Source organism: Mirounga leonina, unplaced genomic scaffold (genome assembly GCF_011800145.1).
Source record: "Mirounga leonina isolate KUSES-001 unplaced genomic scaffold, KU_Mleo_1.0 Mir_82, whole genome shotgun sequence".
NCBI classification, from domain to species: Eukaryota; Metazoa; Chordata; class Mammalia; order Carnivora; family Phocidae; genus Mirounga; species Mirounga leonina.
The window spans coordinates 25,101,268-25,119,350 of NW_023270825.1; the positions used below are offsets into that span (position 1 = coordinate 25,101,268).

The window sequence follows — 18,083 nt, forward strand, 5'->3', positions numbered from 1 at the left end:
GCAATTAAATGCTTCAGCCTAGAAGTGACACATGGTAATTCTGCTCATAACTCATTGACCAGAATGATCACATGGTCCCTACCCAACCACAAGGAGGCCAGGGAGTGCAAACCTACTGTGTGCCAAGCAGGTGGGGAGTTAGAAATATATGGTGAACAGCACGAATGAGTTTAAGAGGCCCATGGTCCCAAACCCATTGCCCAGGCAGTTTCCCAGACCTGTAACTATCAGCTACTCAGTCATCAAATATTTGCTGAGAGCCTATTCTCAATCCATCACTGGGCTAGGTTCTGGGAATATAAAGATGAATAAGTATGGCCTCTGCCTTCAAAGACCATAAGGACTTTATGTGGCAGGTAGACAGGCAAACAAACAACTGGGACCCATTATTGTAAGTGCTATAAGTAAATGCAGCTGCTATGGGAACATAAGATCTACACTGAGAAGTCTGGGCTGGCTTCTTAAAGGACATGATGCTTGAGCAGATCCTGAGGATTAAGGAAGAGTGAGGCAGAAGAAGAAAGGGAAGGGCATTTCAAGCAGTGGGAATGGTATATGCAAAAGCCTAGAGGCAAGATGCTTTCAGGAAAGACTAAAATATGGCTGGCACATGGGGTATGGAATACAATCGGTGAGAGATGATGTTGGAGGGGTAAGCAGAGGCCAGGCCATGAAAGGCATTTCCTGCCTTCCTGAAGACTGTGGCCTTCACCCTGTGCGTAACAAGAAGACATCAGATGTTGAGCGGCATTTTGGACAACTCTTCGGCTGTTGTATGAAAAAAAAAATCACTTACTGGGACGAGAATAAAGTCAGGAAGAACAGTTGGGAGATGGTGGCAGATAGTAAGTCCGGTGAGTGATGTTGGTGGCCTGACCCAGGCAGTAGCAAATGAGGATGGATGGTAGCAGACAGAAGTGCGTAGCTTAAAGCTGCCTATCAAATGGATAGGATTGGTTGACCAGTTGGACAGGGTGCACCTGTTGTGAAAGAGGGGCCAGGAGTTGTGTCCTGTTTTCCTTCTCTGCAAGTCTGTTCTGTGTTGTCTGCTTTAACTGTTTTCCAGAATAAGGCAGAGCATAAAACTATTATTCAATCTGTCAGTACTTCCTATTTGCTGGCAGTGCACTAGACACAGAGGATTCGACGTGAAGGAGCCCGGCCCGTGCTTGGAGCATCTCACAGTCTTGTGATAGGATCCTCACCCAGCCATGCTGCGGGGGGACAGGGCTGGCTGGAGGCAGGAGTGGCGCCGGGGGTGCTAGACTTCCCTTGCCCAGCTGCTGTCCAAATTCATTTCTTCTAGTTCCACCTTCACAAAGTTCACCAAACCCATCTCCCCCTTATATTGTTATTTCCTGAATATCTTTATTGAAACCAACTCGCCTTTTTAGCCTTATGTATCTACTTTAGCTTCTTCCTAAGCAAAATATCTGTAGATCATATGTTTGGATACACTAGTGATATTTTATGTAATACACATTGAAATAAAATAAAACAAAAGAAATTTAAAAATAAAATTTTTTAAATGTCCAAGTGCCACCCGAAAATATCTTGCAACCACACTTTGAGAAACACTGTCCTATAAGGAAGGACCTAGATAAGTCCAAAGTTACGGGTTTTTTTTTAGGCTTACTCCCTAGGTGGCCAAATGACCTCTATTCAGCATTTTTAGACTCAAGTCCTTTTGGCAAAGATGCAGTCCCCGACCTCTGCTCTTGCTTAAGCTCTTTCCAGGGGCCCAAGCTTTAGACATTCAATAGTACATGTGTTAAGGGCTTCCTGTGGCCAAGGACCACTCTATAAGCCCATGGAGGGTGCCAGTGGCTACTTCCTTGCTGACTTGTTAAGTGCTACTGGACAGTGTTTGGTCAAGGGCAGTTGTTGAGGTTTTGCACACTGTTGATTTACCTGGCCCCATGCTGAGATGGGAAGCATCATTCAGATCGCAGGGGTACCCCCGTTTGGGCATGGGCATGGAGGAATTCACTTGGTGCGAAATGCCAGGAATAACTGACATATACAGCATGTTCTTGGGGCCTCGAAGTTCTCTTCTCCAAGAGCTTCCCGATTGCTGGACATGGGCCTTTTTCTCTCAGGAGGTAGGCAATGAAGCTCAGCCAGGTTACTCCATTTCTTTACTAAAAGCCTCCTTAGTCAGGAGGCAGCTTCACTGACAAGTTGGCCCACGTCTTCTGCAGTCACTTTCTGATCCTGGATTCAGGAGTCTAACAATATGTCGTTAAGGTCGTTGATTGCCAGCACCAGGCACTGACCCTGGAGAAAGGGAGATTTTATTAAAGCAACACTGGAGAGTTTGCAGAACTAGGGAGGAGATGGGCAATACGACTGCAGGTAGGCAGGAACCTGAGCAGACAGGTTGTTGGAAACCATAGCAGGATCCTTAGGGGGCTGCCGTCATTTGACCCCATCTCAGAGTCTGATTGGCTGAGCTCAGATCGTGGCCCCACCCCTTATGGGGGGGAGGACAGTATGGTTGACAGGACTCTGGAAAGGGAACAGAGAAGTGGGATGCTGTCATCATAAAAAGAAAAAAGGAATGCTAAGTTTGAGAAAACCCAGATGTCTGCTGCTGAGTTGCACAAGGAATAACAGAATAAGAAAACTGGAAGGTAATGTAGGGCTCCCTTACTCAACCCAACAAGTTGGAGATTAGGAAATCAGACACAGAGAGGTAAAATAATTGTCTGGGGTCCCTGGTTCTTCCACGGCAAAGCTGGGCCCCAGATCCAGGCAGGCTCCCTGACTCTCAGTGCAGGGTTTCTTCTACTTCACACTCTCTGTCTGTGGACAAAGAAAGAAAACGTGTGACAGTTAAGTTGCTGGGATCATCTCATCACTCCCAGCAGGTGTATTTCCATTTGCTTATTCTTAGAGCATCTTTACTTTAATATTTCAGTGCTCCATAAAAGAGGGCAGGACAAAGGCCCCACAACTAGAAGCCAACACCATCTAGTTGACCCCAGGCATCAAATGGTCCAGTAGGGTGACTTGAGACCACTACTGACCCAGCAAGGGGACACTGAAGAGGACAGATGGCTCAGGTTGACTTCCCTCCTTCTCACTAACCCCAGGGTACCCATTTCCCCCCCAAGTTCCAGAAGACACCCCAAGGAAGATGAATTGGGCTGTTGACTCTGAGCAGAAGGAGACCGAGAGCCTATGCCTCTTCCAAAGCAAGGCACTGCCTGGTGCCCGCGTCTTGGAATGTGCTGGTTTCATCGCTCTGACAACATGAAGGATGTTTGGTTTTGTTCCCAGTGCTGTTATCATTTATCATCCTTTTGTAAAAGCTGGCACCCTCCACCTGTCCCCTCTTCCTTCTCGCCATCTCCTAATCCCCACCTCCAATCCAACCTCCCCATCCTGCCTGTATCCCCTGCCACTGAGGGGAGCCCTCTCGTATTTCACCCTAGGAAGAATGCTCCCACATTGGTTTCCAGAAGCCCAAGAGACACCCCAATTGAATTCAACTCAAACATTTGCTGAGCAATTCCTGTGGGCAAACTACTGTGCTTTGGATGGTAAAAGACACTAACTTCAGGCACCTTGCATTCCAGTAAGGAAATAACTATGAAGGCCCTGGCAGCAAAACACAGGCATGCACGGGGAGTGAGGGAGAAGGACCACACGTCCGGAGAGCCTGGGAAAGGCGTCACCAAGAGCCTTTTAAAGAGCAGGGGCAGCTGGGTGGAAGACGGTGGAAGACAGAAGGCGTGGATAAAGACTGAGTGGGGAGATCTTCAGGAAAAGATGGCTGAGAACACAAAGAAAAAGATCAAGTCACAGCCAGAAGATGAGCTGTCATAGCTGAGCTGGTTTGAAGGTGGGGGAGGAGGGGCCGGTGGAATGGGCAAGGTTGAGGAGACAAGAGAGAGGACATCATCGATGGCACAAAGACCCAAAAGGGGCTGGTGAGGCGGGCCAAGTCAGGCTGGCTACGGAGGGAAACACCTTATTTAAAGAAATAACAAAACATCTTATTTCAAGAGCAAAGGAAAGGAAGACACTGGTCTGTGATCGTGGGGGGAAAACTGGGTGATAGAAGGGAGCTGTATTGGCTCCATCTTCGAGGTGAATCAGGAAGTGATGTCACCTGCTAAAGGACAGAATTGATTTGAGACCTTAAGAATGCTGGAAATTGGAATATCCACGGAGGATAAAATAAAAATATAGGTGAGAATAGAAAATTTAAAAGTCTGAGGAATAAAAGAGCTGTTTAACATTAAGACTGCTGCAGAGATTCATTCTCGCCCCCTGGGCCTTTGCACATGCTGCTTCCTCTACTGGGAGCATGCTGCCACCCACTCTTTACATGGTTAGCATTGTCTCCTCTTTCAGATCTTGGTTTTAATGTTCCCTCCCCATCCCATTATTCTCCATCTCAGTTCCTTTTGTCCTTTCTAGTGCTCACACTTGTAATTACTTCATTAGCTGCTGCCTCTTTTTCACCCAACTAGTATGGAAGCCCCAGGGGAGCAGAGACCCTCCTGTCTGGTTTACTACTGTATCCTCAGTGTCTAGCCACGGGTCAGACACATAGCAGGAACTCAGTGAATACCTGTTGAGTCCAGGAATGCATATTGAAGAACATGTGTTGCTAGGGGAGCTAGCAGCCAGGCTGAGCAGAGCTCCCCAGGGTTGAGGGCTGTAGGCAGAAGCTAAGAAGGAGATGGGAGTGCAAGAAATTTATGGGTGGTGGGAGTTAGGAGATAATCTGTGACAGATAAAAGGAGGCAAAATCATAGCATGTGGCTCAGAAGGCAGAACTGGGATGGAGTGGGGGGGATGCAGGGGGGTGGGGCGGGGTTATTTGGTGGGGGGAGCGGGGGCGTGGGGAGCTGGGTAGAAACAAAAGAAAAGCAGAGGTAAGCTCAACCTACGAGTTAGTGATCAGATGTTTGCAGAAAATGGGATGGATTGTCCAGGAATGTAGGCTTGCCAGATTTAGCAAATGAAAATATGGGGCACCCAGTTACATTTAAATGTTAGACAAACAACAAATAATCCCACGCAGTATCTGGGACATGCTTAGACTACAAGATCATTCCTTGTTTATCTGACATTCAGACGTAACTGGGCATCGTGGATTTTCTCTGGGAATCCTACCAGGACGGTACGGTTCTGTCACTGAAGGCATATAAGCCGAGTCTGGAACACCGCACGGAAGCCTCTGGTATGGTGATTGATTGAGATATCAGATGTTGAGCTTAAGTTGAAGAGCCCCACCCCACCCCCAACCAGGATTCAATTTCTGCAGTCTCTCTCCCTGGGACAGAGTGTTCAGGAAAGGGGCATCCTCTGGGCTCCCCCAGAGGACTTAATTCACTGTCTCTGAGCCTGGCAGTTCCTTGTTTAGAGCTCTGTCCTTCAGTGGCTTGCATCCCCCACCCCACATCCCGCATCCACCTCTGCATCTGCACCCATGAGCAGCTAGCCTGGGGACGGGGTGGTGGTGCAGGGGGCCGAGCTCATTCCTACTGCTGGGCTAGGCACAGATGGGGCCCCACCGACCCACTCCCCAGGGCTTGGCTCCCTCCCCCCCACCCCTTATCAAGGGCCTCTCCTGGGTGGTGAGCTGTCACCTGCCCCTGCGCTGCCCTCTCGGCCTGCCGTCACCACACACACTCGATTAGGGGATCCAAGTGACTTACAGGGGCTCCTCTTCCCCAGGGTCGGCATTTGCATAGGGTGATGGATGCAGAGATGTCATCTAAACACATCTGCACTTTGCATTTTAAACAAAGCAATTTCCAGAGGAAGCTGGGGGAGCCTTGTCTCCTTCCAGGAATATTTCCTCTGAGCCAAATTCTCCGGCATTTTCTACCACATCTGTCCCCAGTCCCTCTCCTCTACTGGCCTCCTGCTCACTCTCCACATCCCACCCCATCCCCAGCAGGGACCCCAGTGTGGAGCAGGGATGGGTTGCATGTCCCATCGCATGAAGAAGGACATAGGTCCCTGGCCAGGGCCAAGCAGGGATCGCGTGGCCCCCTCATCTGTGCCTGACATCGGCACCCTCTCCCAAGCCCACCCTGCAGGAGACCCGTCCCTAGAAGAGTAACCTTAGCCAGGGCCAACCACCTGCGCAACATGGTTGGAAGGACACAAAATACTCTCTCCAGACATCCATGTCCACCTCCCCCTACCAAAATGCAAGCCAGCGGTCGCCCCGAATGTCCTCAGTATTCTCTCTGGGGGCACTGGATTCCTTCTCGAAGCTCTGACCTCTGATTCCACACAGCTGAGACTTTTCCTCTTCACAAGTCTAAACCTTCCCCCTAGGGACTTTTAATGTTGATGATAAAAATGTCACCATAATATTGGTCCATAATGTTAGGCTGAATTTTTTTTTCTCTCCAAAGACAAGCAGGAAAGAATAAGGTAGGAAGTCCCTGGAATTTTGTCCCCAGTAATGTGGTCCCAGGGCCAGCAGCGTCATCCTGGCTCAGTTACTTACAAGGGGCATGACTTGGGGGAAAGTCTAATGACTAAGGGGCATAGGGCATAAGCAGGGCACAGAAGCCTGCCGAGAATGCTTGTTCATGTCCCCTCCTTCCCTTCCTATCCAGCTGCAAATATGAGGGAGCTGAGCTGGATGGGCGGCAAGCTGTCCTTGGCAGGGGTGGGGGTAGACATCTACAGCTGGGGGTGGCGTCTGTGAGGCTGGGTGCTTCCCTGCCTTGGGAGGAGAGGGCAAAAGGAATCAACACGTGTTGAGTGCCTACTGTATGTCTGCCCCTTTAGATGGTTAGTCTGAAACTCAGCATGGCAGTTAAGAGAAGGGACTTGAACTGAGCCTATACCGATCTGGATTCAAATCTGGGCTCTATGACCATAAGCAAGTTGGTTAAACTTTCTGAAGCTTTAAGCGTCCATAAAATGAAGACAGCAGCATTTATGTCACTTGGGAATGAAGAGGACAATATGAATACTTACCTGGCAGGGGAGATACCATGATCACGAAGGGGACAATATGTGTAAAGTGTCTGGGATACAGCTAACATCCCATTCATGTAGCCTGTTAGCATCGTTACAGGGTCTGATCAGCTTCACTGCACAGATGTGGAGGGAGTTGGCAGGACCAGGGCCACACCACCAGTAAGAGCAGACCAGGGACTTCTGAGCTGAGGCCAGTTTGAATCCAAAGCTCATGCTTCGCCAGGGGGCCAATCCATTGAGGACAGAAAGCTTGACCCACTCTCAGTGGGAGAGACAGATCTGATGATGTTCCTCCCTTGCTTAAAACTCTGCCAGGGTTTCCCCTTTGTTCTGAGGTAGACAACAATGTCCTGAACAAGGCTAACCAAGTCCCGTGCAATCTGGCCCCTCTTCTTTGCCTCTCTTCTGCCACCCACCAACCAATCAGATGGTTTTTTCTTCCGGTCTCTTGAGCAAGCCTGGAACACATCAGCCCCTCTTTCTCTTGTCTCGGCCTGGACAGCTCCCCCTCTCCCTGAAACACCCCCCGTGGCCTCCCCTAGCTCCCTCCACTTCTTCAGATCTCAGCCTCCGCCCGCTTCTGCAATATGGCTTCCTTGGCCAGCCCTCCGCCATCAAAAGGCTGCACTGGTCCCCTTGTTACCCACTCCTGCTCCCACATGTCGCCGAAAGTCTCCTGCATAAGATACCCTTGTGAACCGCTAGTCTGAAGTTTGTCTTTTCTGCCAAAGCAGGAGCCCCCACCATGCTCCCCAGATCTCGCTCTCTGCCACGTGATGAATGAATGAGCAAAGAGAGCAGGCCAAAGTGACCAGAATCACTCAGGAAAAATGAGGGCAGCACACCCTGGATCGGAAAAGATTTTCCTTTCTGGGTGTTTGCTGAAAGAAGACACGTCTGCCAGCCTGTGAGCCTGGAGGTGGGTCCCCGGAAGGGCACATCCCGGTTCTGTGCAGCTCCCATGTGTGTGGCCAAGCCTGCGGGCAGGGGAAGGATAGTTCTCTGGGATTCTGGGGGCTTCTGTTCTTTGTGAGCGAAGTGAATTTGCAACAGAGGCAGAATAAAGTATGTGAGGTGGCGAGGTTTTCAGTCTTCCTCTGCTGCCCCCACCCCACACCCTCTGCGAGCGAGGAGATTTTGCTCCCTGGATCAGCTTCTGGCTCTCCTTCAGCTCACGCACAAGAGTGGAAGGAAGCTCAAGAGGCTTAGCTGGCCTAGGTAATGAAGAGCCGATGAAGGTCCGAGGAGGGGCGCCCAGGAGGCTGAGCTGGGGAAGCTGGGGGCAGTTTGGAGGTGCGCAAGAGAGATTTGCAGGAGCGGCTCTGCGTGGGGCAGGGAGATGAAGAAAAGAGGTCTCTGATGTGGTTTTGCAGTGCATTAATAATGCAACATCCCATGAACGGTGTGGACAATGCTTAGGGTAGAGATTTGGGTCACTTTGGGTTATTTTGTGGCTTGCTGGATTGTTGTTTCTTTGACAGTGACTGGCTGGGCATTGGGGCTTTGTCTAGGACTTGTGTTTAATGAGGGGTCTTGAGAATGAGCCCCGGGGGTGGAAGTGCAGTCCATTCTCAAGTCATCCTGGGCCAGCTGGGGAGCCTGGCTGGCCCCCTCCTTCACACCCTATTTTGGCCTCGCTCCAAGCTTGATTGTGGGGGCTTGTCATGTCTGCCTGTGGGAAGAGGGGACGGGAGGGTCTGGTTGTCCCTATTCTCCACAGGGGAAGTGGGGAGAGACTCTTCAGGACCCAGGTGAGAGCCCCAGGGCCTTCGCTTTGCCCTGTGACAGCTGCCGAAGGGCTCTTGGCACAGATGGGCTGGGCATTTGGCTGACAAGGGAGGGATGTCTGCAGAAGTGAGGCCAGTTTCCAGAGAAAAGGTCTCTGAAGATTCCTAACCCCATCTCTCCCCCACCTCCCAGCCCCCTGTAGAGAAGAAGGCTGGCTTCTGACCACCGGACACAGGCTCTCCTGCCCAGCCCAGGCAAGGGAAGAGAGTAACAAGAGAAAACCCACAGATGGAGCAGAATGTGGGGACAGTCATAGGTGCGAGCCATGTGGGGCTAGGAGGAGGCGGATGTGGTCACCTCTGTTCTGAGCACCCTTAAACAGGGAGCACATAGGTCTGCCAGAGGGGTCCCCCCCTTCTCCCAGATAGGAAGCCATGGGTGTTTCCCCCAACCTCAAGTTTCTGAGCAAAAGGAAACTGGTCGTGACCTGACCGCTTAAGGATGGTAGGACCCGGGCACTTCCCTCCCCTCCCCTCCCCTCCCCTGCCCTTCCCTTCCTTTGCTTGGATCTGAACAAGAGCCACTCATGGAGAGCATGGGGGTTTGCCCTGGACACATGTTTTGGGGTCAGAGCCAGACCAGGCAGGGTAGAGGTGGCATCTAGTACCAGGAAGAGCTTAGTAATGAGTTGACACCCCCAAATTCTGTTCTGTGGAATCCTGAGTGTTCTTATCTCGATGATGCCCAGAATAGGTGTAGATCAGGGTGTCTCTGCCTCAGCCCTGTTGACACTGTGGGTCGGGTGAGCCTGCGTGTGGGGCCGTCCTGTGCGCTGTAGCAGCATCCCCTGGCCTTACCCACTAGATGCCAGCAACACCTCTAGCATGACAACAAAAGACATCTTTAGACATTGCCAAACATGCCCTTGGGGGCACAGTCACCCCACTTGAGAACCGCTGGTCCAAACCAAGAAAGCAGCTGTGCATCTCCCAGTCCACACCCTGCACTGTTTTCGAGAATTGAGGGCAAGGCTAGAGTCCAGGCTCAGTTCTCCCAACTGTCAAATAATGGCATAAAAAGATGATCCCTAAGCCCCTTCTGCTCCAGAAACCTGTTTCTTTCTTTCTTTCTTTCTTTCTTTCTTTCTTTCTTTCTTTCTTTTCTTTCTTTTCTTTCTTTCTCTCCTTCCTTCCTTCCTTTCGATTTTACTTATTTGACAGACAGATAGCGAGAGAGGGAACACAAGCAGGGGGAGCGGGAGAGGGAGAAGCAGGCTTCCCGCCAAGCGGGGAGCCCGATGCGGGGCTTGATCCCAGGACTGGGATCATGACCTGAGCCAAAGGCAGACACTGAGCCACCCAGGCGCCCCTGGAAACCTGTTTCTAAGATGAGTTTTACTTTACTGCTTTTGAGGCTAGAGAGCAACGGAGGGCGTTGGCTGGGTGTGAGATCCTGTCTGAACATCTGTTACCGATGAAGTTCATTCGCTGCTCCCTATTTCACTGTCCCTGTGGCCTGCTGCCTTCCTGGCATCTCTGCCTGGACATTCAACAGCATCTCTAACTTAGCGTGGTTGATTCTGCCACCTAGCCCCCAGGCTTGCCTTCTCTGCGTCTTTCCACCTCGATGGATGGCAACCCTGGTTGCTTCAAATTAGACCCAGGACCCAAGGGCTTCTTCCTACCTGCTCTCCTCTGACTCTGGTCCAAGCCAGCCACCTCATCCGTGGTCTCCTAGCTGGTCTTCCACCCAGGTCCTCCTACAGCTTCATATCCATACGGCAAAGGCTCCTGTTGAGATGTGTGATCATGGCGCTCCTCTATGCAAAATCTTCCACTCCCACTTCCACTTCCACTTCACTCTAAGTGAAAGCCTCACTTACTATGGCCTCACGTTCCCTGCATGACTTGCCCCATTCCCCGCTTGCCTCACCCATTCCACTGCAGCCATACTTGTTTCCTTGATGTTCACTGAACACACGTGGCATACTGCTACACCAGGGCCTTTGCACGTGCCGGTCCTGCTGCTTGGAGACCTTTTTCTCCAGACACCCACGTGGCCCTCACTTTCTTCACCTTACTGTTACATGTAACATTCTCACTGAGGCTGCTCTGACCATTCCTCTTAAAATTATATCCTACCTCCCCATTCCTGACCCCCCATACCCTGCCTTTTTCCTCACAGAACTTATCTAACAAACTATGTAATTTGGTTGTTTATTGTGCTCATTGTCTCTCTCTTCCTCCCACTAGACTGTGTGCTCCATGAAAATAGAGATTGTGCTTGTTCTCTTTACTGATATAGTCTCTGTGCCCAGAACAGTGCCTGGCACAGGGCAGACCCTCAGTAGATTATTTGTTGAATGAATGAATGACCCTAAGTTGTGTTTTCCCCTTTCACTTCTTTGGTAACAAAAGGGGAAGAATATTTGGACAATGAATGAAGAGAGATAAAGAGATGAATGAGGTTTAAGTCTTTTTGAAGATGAGCTATTAGCTAGTCTGATCACAATTATTCATACAGATGAAAGTAGTAGTATAGAAAATCCTAAAATACAGATAGTCCAATAATTTTTCTATTTTGGTCATATTATGGGATGTTATGGTTGACTGTCTTTCCTGATTATTTTTTCTTAAGGTGGCAGCATGACTACCCCTGTGTGTGTCTGTGTGTGTATAAGTGTGTATGCATGCACACATGTGAGGTAGTGAGGGTACATTGGGAAATTACCTAAAAATAATCCACAAACTGGGTACTTTCATTCCCACAAAACATTCCCCTAATACATTTCATGCATAAGACTTGCTAAGTATCAAGTTCAAAGACTGCTTGCTATGTGAACGTGATCTTCCAAGAGCTTCAGAAAACTTAGGAACAGCTCATTGAAAGTTGACCAGAGCCTGAACTGTCCATGTATGAGAGTTCTGTGGGCATCATGGTTGGCTGGTGTTCTAGACTTCCAACTCAACCCATTTTGTGTAACAGCTGGAGAGTCAAATGAGACAGATTAGTACCCCCTGAAGCTGGTCCCGATGATCCCTTAAGAGATAAGCAAAAGAGCCATTGGGATTCAGAATGATGCTCAGATACTTTCCATGGTTGTAGGAAGAGATGTTCTCTCTCTCCTTACAATGTGAAATAAAAAGCTGGCAGCCTTGCTACCATGAAAGAGGGTAGCTTGAGGACAAAGCAGACAGAAGAGGGCAGAATTGAGAGAACCAGAGAAGCAGAGCCATTGTGCTATTGACTTTGGGAACCTCTGGATCAAACCCTACCTGATGCTTGCCCCACTTCTGGACTTCACATAAGTCCAAGACAATAAATCCACTAGCTGATATAAATTGGGGTGTCTTTTACTTGCAATGAAAGGCATCCTGATACAGTGCTCCTCAGTTTCTTTCAGGCCATCCCCTCTGCTTCTCACTGCTCCCAAGTGTGGATGACACGTGGGTCCTTTGTGCAGTCAGCATTATGGGCATGCATACACAGATGCATTTCAGAATCCTAAGGCAGTGAACTGTTTTGGTTCACATACATGTGATGTTCCATTTTTCTGGCATAAATGAAGATAATAGAGTGCCTCACATTAATGCCAAAAGTCTAAAAAGTAGCAGGGGACTTCTCAGACCTTACCTATGTATTGTTATTTCTCAAGTTGCATTCCTGAAGCTTTGCTGCTGAACATGCTTTTAAAATGCCTACTTGAACACCCAGAGAACTCTGAGGCTGAGCTCGTTCTCCTGATGGCCAGGCCCAGGACTGGCCTGAGGCCTGAGGGCAGTGCTATCCAGGGGACAGCAAGCCCGGAAAGGTCACGTGTGAAGAAACTCTCCAACAAGCCATTCCTTATTTATTAGATGCCAGATGCATGGGACCGGGACAGAAGAATCCTAGGGCATTTGAATTACATGGGGTCGGGGTCTGGGGGAGAACACACAGGCAGAAACACGTACAGAGGGGGATGCAATGAGGGACTGCCATTTTAAAAAATATATACATCTTAAGAAGCCATTCCAGCCATTTAATCATTATCAGAAAATAAAACAATCTTTCCACATCGTGCTTTTCTTTGGTGCTGTTCCGTGGGCACGGGCCTCTGTGTTCTTGTCCCGTTTGTCACCGCCCCCCCCCCCCCCCCCCCCCCCCCCCCCCCCGACTTATCCCATCTGCACAGGGGGAGGGGAGGGTCTGGAGGAGGGGAGGAAAGCCCCTGCCTGGCCTCCCCACCAATGCCCTGCTCCGGTCTTGAGATCTTCCTACTCGTTTCTTCAATCATCGCCTTGGAAATCATTGGTTTCCTCGATGCAAACACTGGGGGCCACTACCCAGGTTCACGTGCGACAAAACCAGTCTAGAAGCTATAGAAAGGGTGGGGACATGGGGACCAAACAAAACCCAGCCAATACCACCTTCTCCACGGTTGGATTTTTACATTTTATTTCTTGGTTCATTTCAATGACCTGTATCATGAGAGTACAAGTGAGAAGGGCACAATTTCCTCTTTACAGATTTTCCAGGAACAGGAGATTCAGGGTGTGTGTGTGTGTGTGTGTGTGTGTGTGCGCGTGTGCGAGTTCCATCCCGTTTGGGGGGCGGGGTGGGTGTCCTAAATTCTCCTCGCTTCACCATCCCCCACTAAGTCAGGGCCCCCCCTCTTCCCAGGAGGCCCCAAAGCTGGCGAGGCCTCCAACCAAGAAGTTGGCCTCCATTTTTTCTTTGCACATCCAGTGGCTCCGTTCGTACACACCAGGGCCTTTCCTGGTGGCCAGGGATCCCATTGTGCCAGATCCACCTCCCACGGCCACCGGGGTTTCAGGGTACGAGCAGCATCCAGCTCCCTGGCACAGAGCCATCAGGCTCGCCGCCTCCCCCTCACTGTTAGAGGGGGGCTCGGATAGCAGGACACTTGCAGAAGCCCCGGATCCATCCACACACTATGTACGTAACACCCACCCGCCCCCAACCAGTTGTACCAGCAGCTGAGATGCTTCTCCTAAAAAGGATGGGCAGCAAACGGTAGCTGCGCACGGGCCCTGGCCTCACGCTCGTGCCGGGGTGCCACCCTCAGCGCCCCCTCCTCAAGCACACAGCACAGCAGGAGGCTGGGGGGAGGCTCCCAAGGAGCAGACCCCGGCTTCTCTCACCGTGAGGGACCTCGAGTTCGGACCTTAGGGCATCGCTCCTACCAGTTGTCAGACTGGGGGCTTTGCTCGGGTCCCTCGATGCTTCGATGCCTGTGCGCCCACCCGCATCGGGACTGCCCAGAGAGCTAGGGATGAAGCATCCTGGGCAGTAATTCCAACGCAGACCGTCAGTGGCTGCGGCCTTGCATTCCCCACAGGCTAACGGGACAGCACACTTCGCTGGGCTGTGAGGCCTCTTGGAACACTTTATATGTCGTACATGAGGACATCAGAGAGCCCCTGGGCAGCTGCTGGGTCTTAGCCAACCCTCAGGCCTGGGGTGACCTCAGCAGGTCCTAGCACAGTTCAGATGGTGGTGTCTGGGGATGGGGGGTGGGGAGAGGCAGCAAGGCGAAACCAGCATCAGCTGCTCCCATGGAAGCTACAGGGCTGTGGGAGACGGCACCTGGCCCCCGGGTACCTGGCGATGGGCAGGCCGATCCGCCCGCCTCTCCGCGTGCCAGGAGGTCGGGGTCCATGGGTGCAGATCCCCCACAAGTGTCCCAGGTAGGGCTGCTCTGATCCCCGCTTCAAAGGCAGCTGCTCGGAAGGGGCTTTCCCCAGCACGCCCGACCCCCCCTTCATCCTCGGGGGGCCCTGAGCTACCATGGGCCAACCTGTGTGTAGCAGAGGGGGCGCTAAGGGTGCCCCGAGTGGGTTATAACCGACCCTCGAGGCCGCTCACAGAAGTCTGGTGACTGTCCCCATTTGCCTGGGACTGAGGGGTTTCCCGGGACACAGCCTTTCAGCGCTAAAACCAGGAACATCCTGGGCAAACCGGGCTGGTTAGTCACCTGACACAGCAGCTAGGAAGACGGGGGCGTGGGGGGGTGGGGAGTGTCCTGCCACACAGCTGGGCCTTCTCAGTGTACTCGGGGAGATACGGGAGCTACGTCACACCTCGCCCCTCCTGTGACAGATTTGCCCAACCCTCTGGAATGCAGGGCGCGGGGTGACCTGTCTACTGCCCACAGAAGCCAGCCCCTCGGCTGGCTGGCAACTTGCGAGTGCCCCATCTTCAGGGTTCCCCGCCTGCTTATCTCGCTTCTGAGGCTTTCTGTGCTCAGCAAAAATTGGTTCAAACCTCTCCCCATCTTGCCCCAATCCTCCCAGGACTGCCAGCCTGGAAATCAGTGCCCAGGGTGCCCTCAGAGGGGGCTAGGCCCCTAGACTCCCCAACTTCCCACAGGCCCACCTGCTCCGGACCTGCCCTGAAGGGTGACCGGGGGGTGGGGGGGAGAAGCAAGCAGAAGGGGGAGCTCTGGGGAATATTGCCTGGACCCTGCTCTTCTCCGAGCCAGCACTGTTCCCAGCTATAGACCTGAAGTCACCTTGGCTGGCTGAACCCACTGAGCTCTGAGGTAGGGGCAGGATGCAGCAGGGATCTCTTGGGAGGGGAAGGGAGAGGACGAAGACAGGTGGGCCTTGGTGCCGTGGTGACAGCAGGTGGGAGGGCACCGAGGGGTGGAGCCCAGGAAGATGCACAGGCTCTGGCAGCTGCTCTCTGGACGGTGAGTCCCTAACGGGAGCTGCATGTGCGCCAGGCTGAAAGGCTGCAGGACAGGAGCCGCCTGGACTGGGGAAGGTGTGGGGCCTCTGGAGGGGCCCCAAAGAACCTCAGAGTAGGCGGGGCCTCCGGAAGAAAGCTGGGAAGGGACAATTTCCGGTGGCACCCAGCCTGAATTGGGTGGGGTCCTGGGCGCTGAGCACTGCCCACCCAGTGCATGGGGGAGGGGGGGATGGGGATGGGGCGGGGTGGGGCTAGGATATGCACTGCCGTCTCTTGGGGGTTTGGAGGCAGGGAGGGGCCGCTTCCTCGATGGTCTCCAGTCTCAAGGGAGTCAGCCCTGGCCCAGACCTCAGCACTGCCCACGGAGAAGGAAAAAACATACCAAAGAAAAAGCCGGTTACAGAGGAGCCCACGCCCTGCCCTCCCCTCCCTGTTCCCCTGCCCCGCTGCACTCGGGACTCGGCCACAGCCCGGAGGCGAGCGCGCCCTTCCTCTGGGGCTGCTCATGGCCATGATACAGGGCTTGAAGGGCGAGGCTGGTGGCCGCAGACGTGTCCGCGGCGGTCAGTCGGCCGGTGTGTCCGCGGGCGGGAGTCGGTCCGGGTGCCGGGCCATCAGACCTTGGCCTCCAGCATCTCCAGGAAGAGTTTGTGCATGGGCACCTTGCCCTGCAGTTTGACGCTGTAGAAGTGCTGCACGGCCTTGGCGGCCGTCTGTCGCAGCAGGGGCAGCGTCAGCAGCAGCTTGCCCGTCCGCCGGGGCTCCTCGTGGCGCTGGCTCAGCTCGTAGTCCTGCAGCGCCTCGTGCAGCAGGTCCTGCAGCTTCTGCACCGCCTCCAGATCCTCGATGTACATGGAATCTGCGGGCACAGGGGGAGCGTTAGCGCGCGCAGCCGGCCGCCCCCGGCCCGCACTGTTGCCCCCCACACCCTCACTTTACAGAGAAGGGGACGGAGGCTCGCAGAGGCTAAGCTGCCAGCCTGAGGTCACAGAGGCCCGGGACGGAGCTGAGGCTTGGAGCCGGGGAGCCATCTGGATGTCGGAAGGTCATCTCCCGGGAAACCACCGGGAGGCAGCGGCGGAGACCCTGAAGGACTCGACCGGCAGCAGACCGCAGTCCCTGCCCTGGAGGTGCCAGGTGGACAGTGGAGTTGGGGTCCTGTGTCCCTCACTTGCCAGCTGTGTGACTTTAGGCAAGTTATTTAACTTCTCTGTGCCTTATTTTTCTCATTTGGTAAATGAGATACTGGCCACACCTACCTCAAGAGGTTAAATGAGTTAGTACAGGTCAAGGACTAAAACAGTACTTGTCCCAAAGGGAGTGCCCGGCTGGTGGCATCATGACCAGCATCGTCACTGGACTACTGTTGTTGCTGCCACCAGGCACCAGCTCGTCTCCGGGGCGGTCACTGACCTGACAGAATGCTTACACAGAATGCAAACACAAAGGGGCTGAGCTCTGTGCCCAGGTGCCCTGTGGCGGGGGGCCTGGTGGGGGCCTGAGACAGCATGGCTGGACGCATGGGCCACAGCGATGGCGGGTGCTGTTGGGAGTCCTCTAAAAATCCCGAGGAGGGCTCCGGACTCAGGCATGAATTAGGGGTTCAAATGGAAGTTACCTAAATCCAGCAGGACAGGCGGGCACCTGCTGACAGCTGGCTTACAGCGGGGGCTGAGCTGAAGCCAAGGCCGTTTCCTGGCACCCAATCCGGGGGCTCAGGGAAAACAACCCGCCTTCTCCTGACATTCCTTAAAGAGCTCGAGCCACCACCCTGCACTGCAGCGCCCAATGCCCGCCTGCCAAAGGCGGGAAGGCAAGGGTGCCGTATGGGTCAAGTGAGCTGGAAGCTCTGGGCAGACTGCCAAGGAAGGCGGGGCGAGGCTACCGAGTTCCTCAAAAGAGCAGGGCAATGCCTTTGCGTGCCAGGTTAGCTTAGGCACAAACCGCCAAGGGTCGCTGTTCTAACTGGCCGACCCCAGTGACTCCTGACCTTCTGCAGCCACACTCAGCCCATGCCTCCAAGGTCCTGCCTCGTCCTCTTGGGAGAAAAGCAGAATGAGGAAGGTAAGACTCTGGAGTCTTAAGATGCTGTGTTATTTTGGCCAAGTTACTTAGGCTCTCTGAGACTGTGTCCTCATCTCTGCAACGGAGCAAATGTCTCCATGCCTCTTAGGGTAGTGGTGAGGACTGATTAAAAGAAACAGCACATTACCAGGCACTTAGTAAGCACCTGATAAATGCAGCATTACCGTCACTGTGAGGACCTAGCCTGGGGCAAGTGGCTTTAGCGTGCTGGGGTGCACTGGCCCCCTACCCAAGACGCCTCCACTGTTCTGCCCCTTGTTACCAAAGCAGCGAGGACTCCTTTGCCACTAGGAGATGGAGCGTGGCTCCATTCCTACACTCTCAGCTGGTTCCAGAATGTGTACCCAAGATGTGGGTCCCTCTAAGGCTGGGACGTGGCCATCCGAACTCCCTCCCCCGCCCTCCCCAAGGAGGCCAAAATTGGCAGCTGCCTTCGACCAAAAATGAAATAAAATAACATTGCAAGATTAATTTCTTTGCAATCCATCAGCGAGTCTGTATCAATGGCATTGATAAACTGTTAATTACAAAATCAATGGCTATGAATTTTTCTGCTGTCAGGGAGCCTTGGAGATGGCTGGGACTTGGGGTGAAAGACGGCCAGCAGGCTCCTG

General features: G+C 52.8%; 1 protein-coding gene across 3 annotated transcripts in view; it reads right to left on the reverse strand.

Annotated features, from left to right (window-relative positions):
- Window positions 1–12,851: 12,851 nt before the first annotated feature.
- ESRRB (estrogen related receptor beta) overlaps window positions 12,852–18,083 on the reverse strand; it is a 167,730-nt gene continuing 162,498 nt past the window's right edge. For all 3 annotated transcript variants that reach the window (XM_034992486.1, XM_034992485.1, XM_034992487.1), the window contains one exon: window positions 12,852–16,243. In XM_034992486.1, coding sequence (XP_034848377.1) covers window positions 15,999–16,243 — 245 coding nt within the window. In that variant the 3' untranslated portion in view covers window positions 12,852–15,998. The remainder of the gene's footprint in view (window positions 16,244–18,083) is intronic.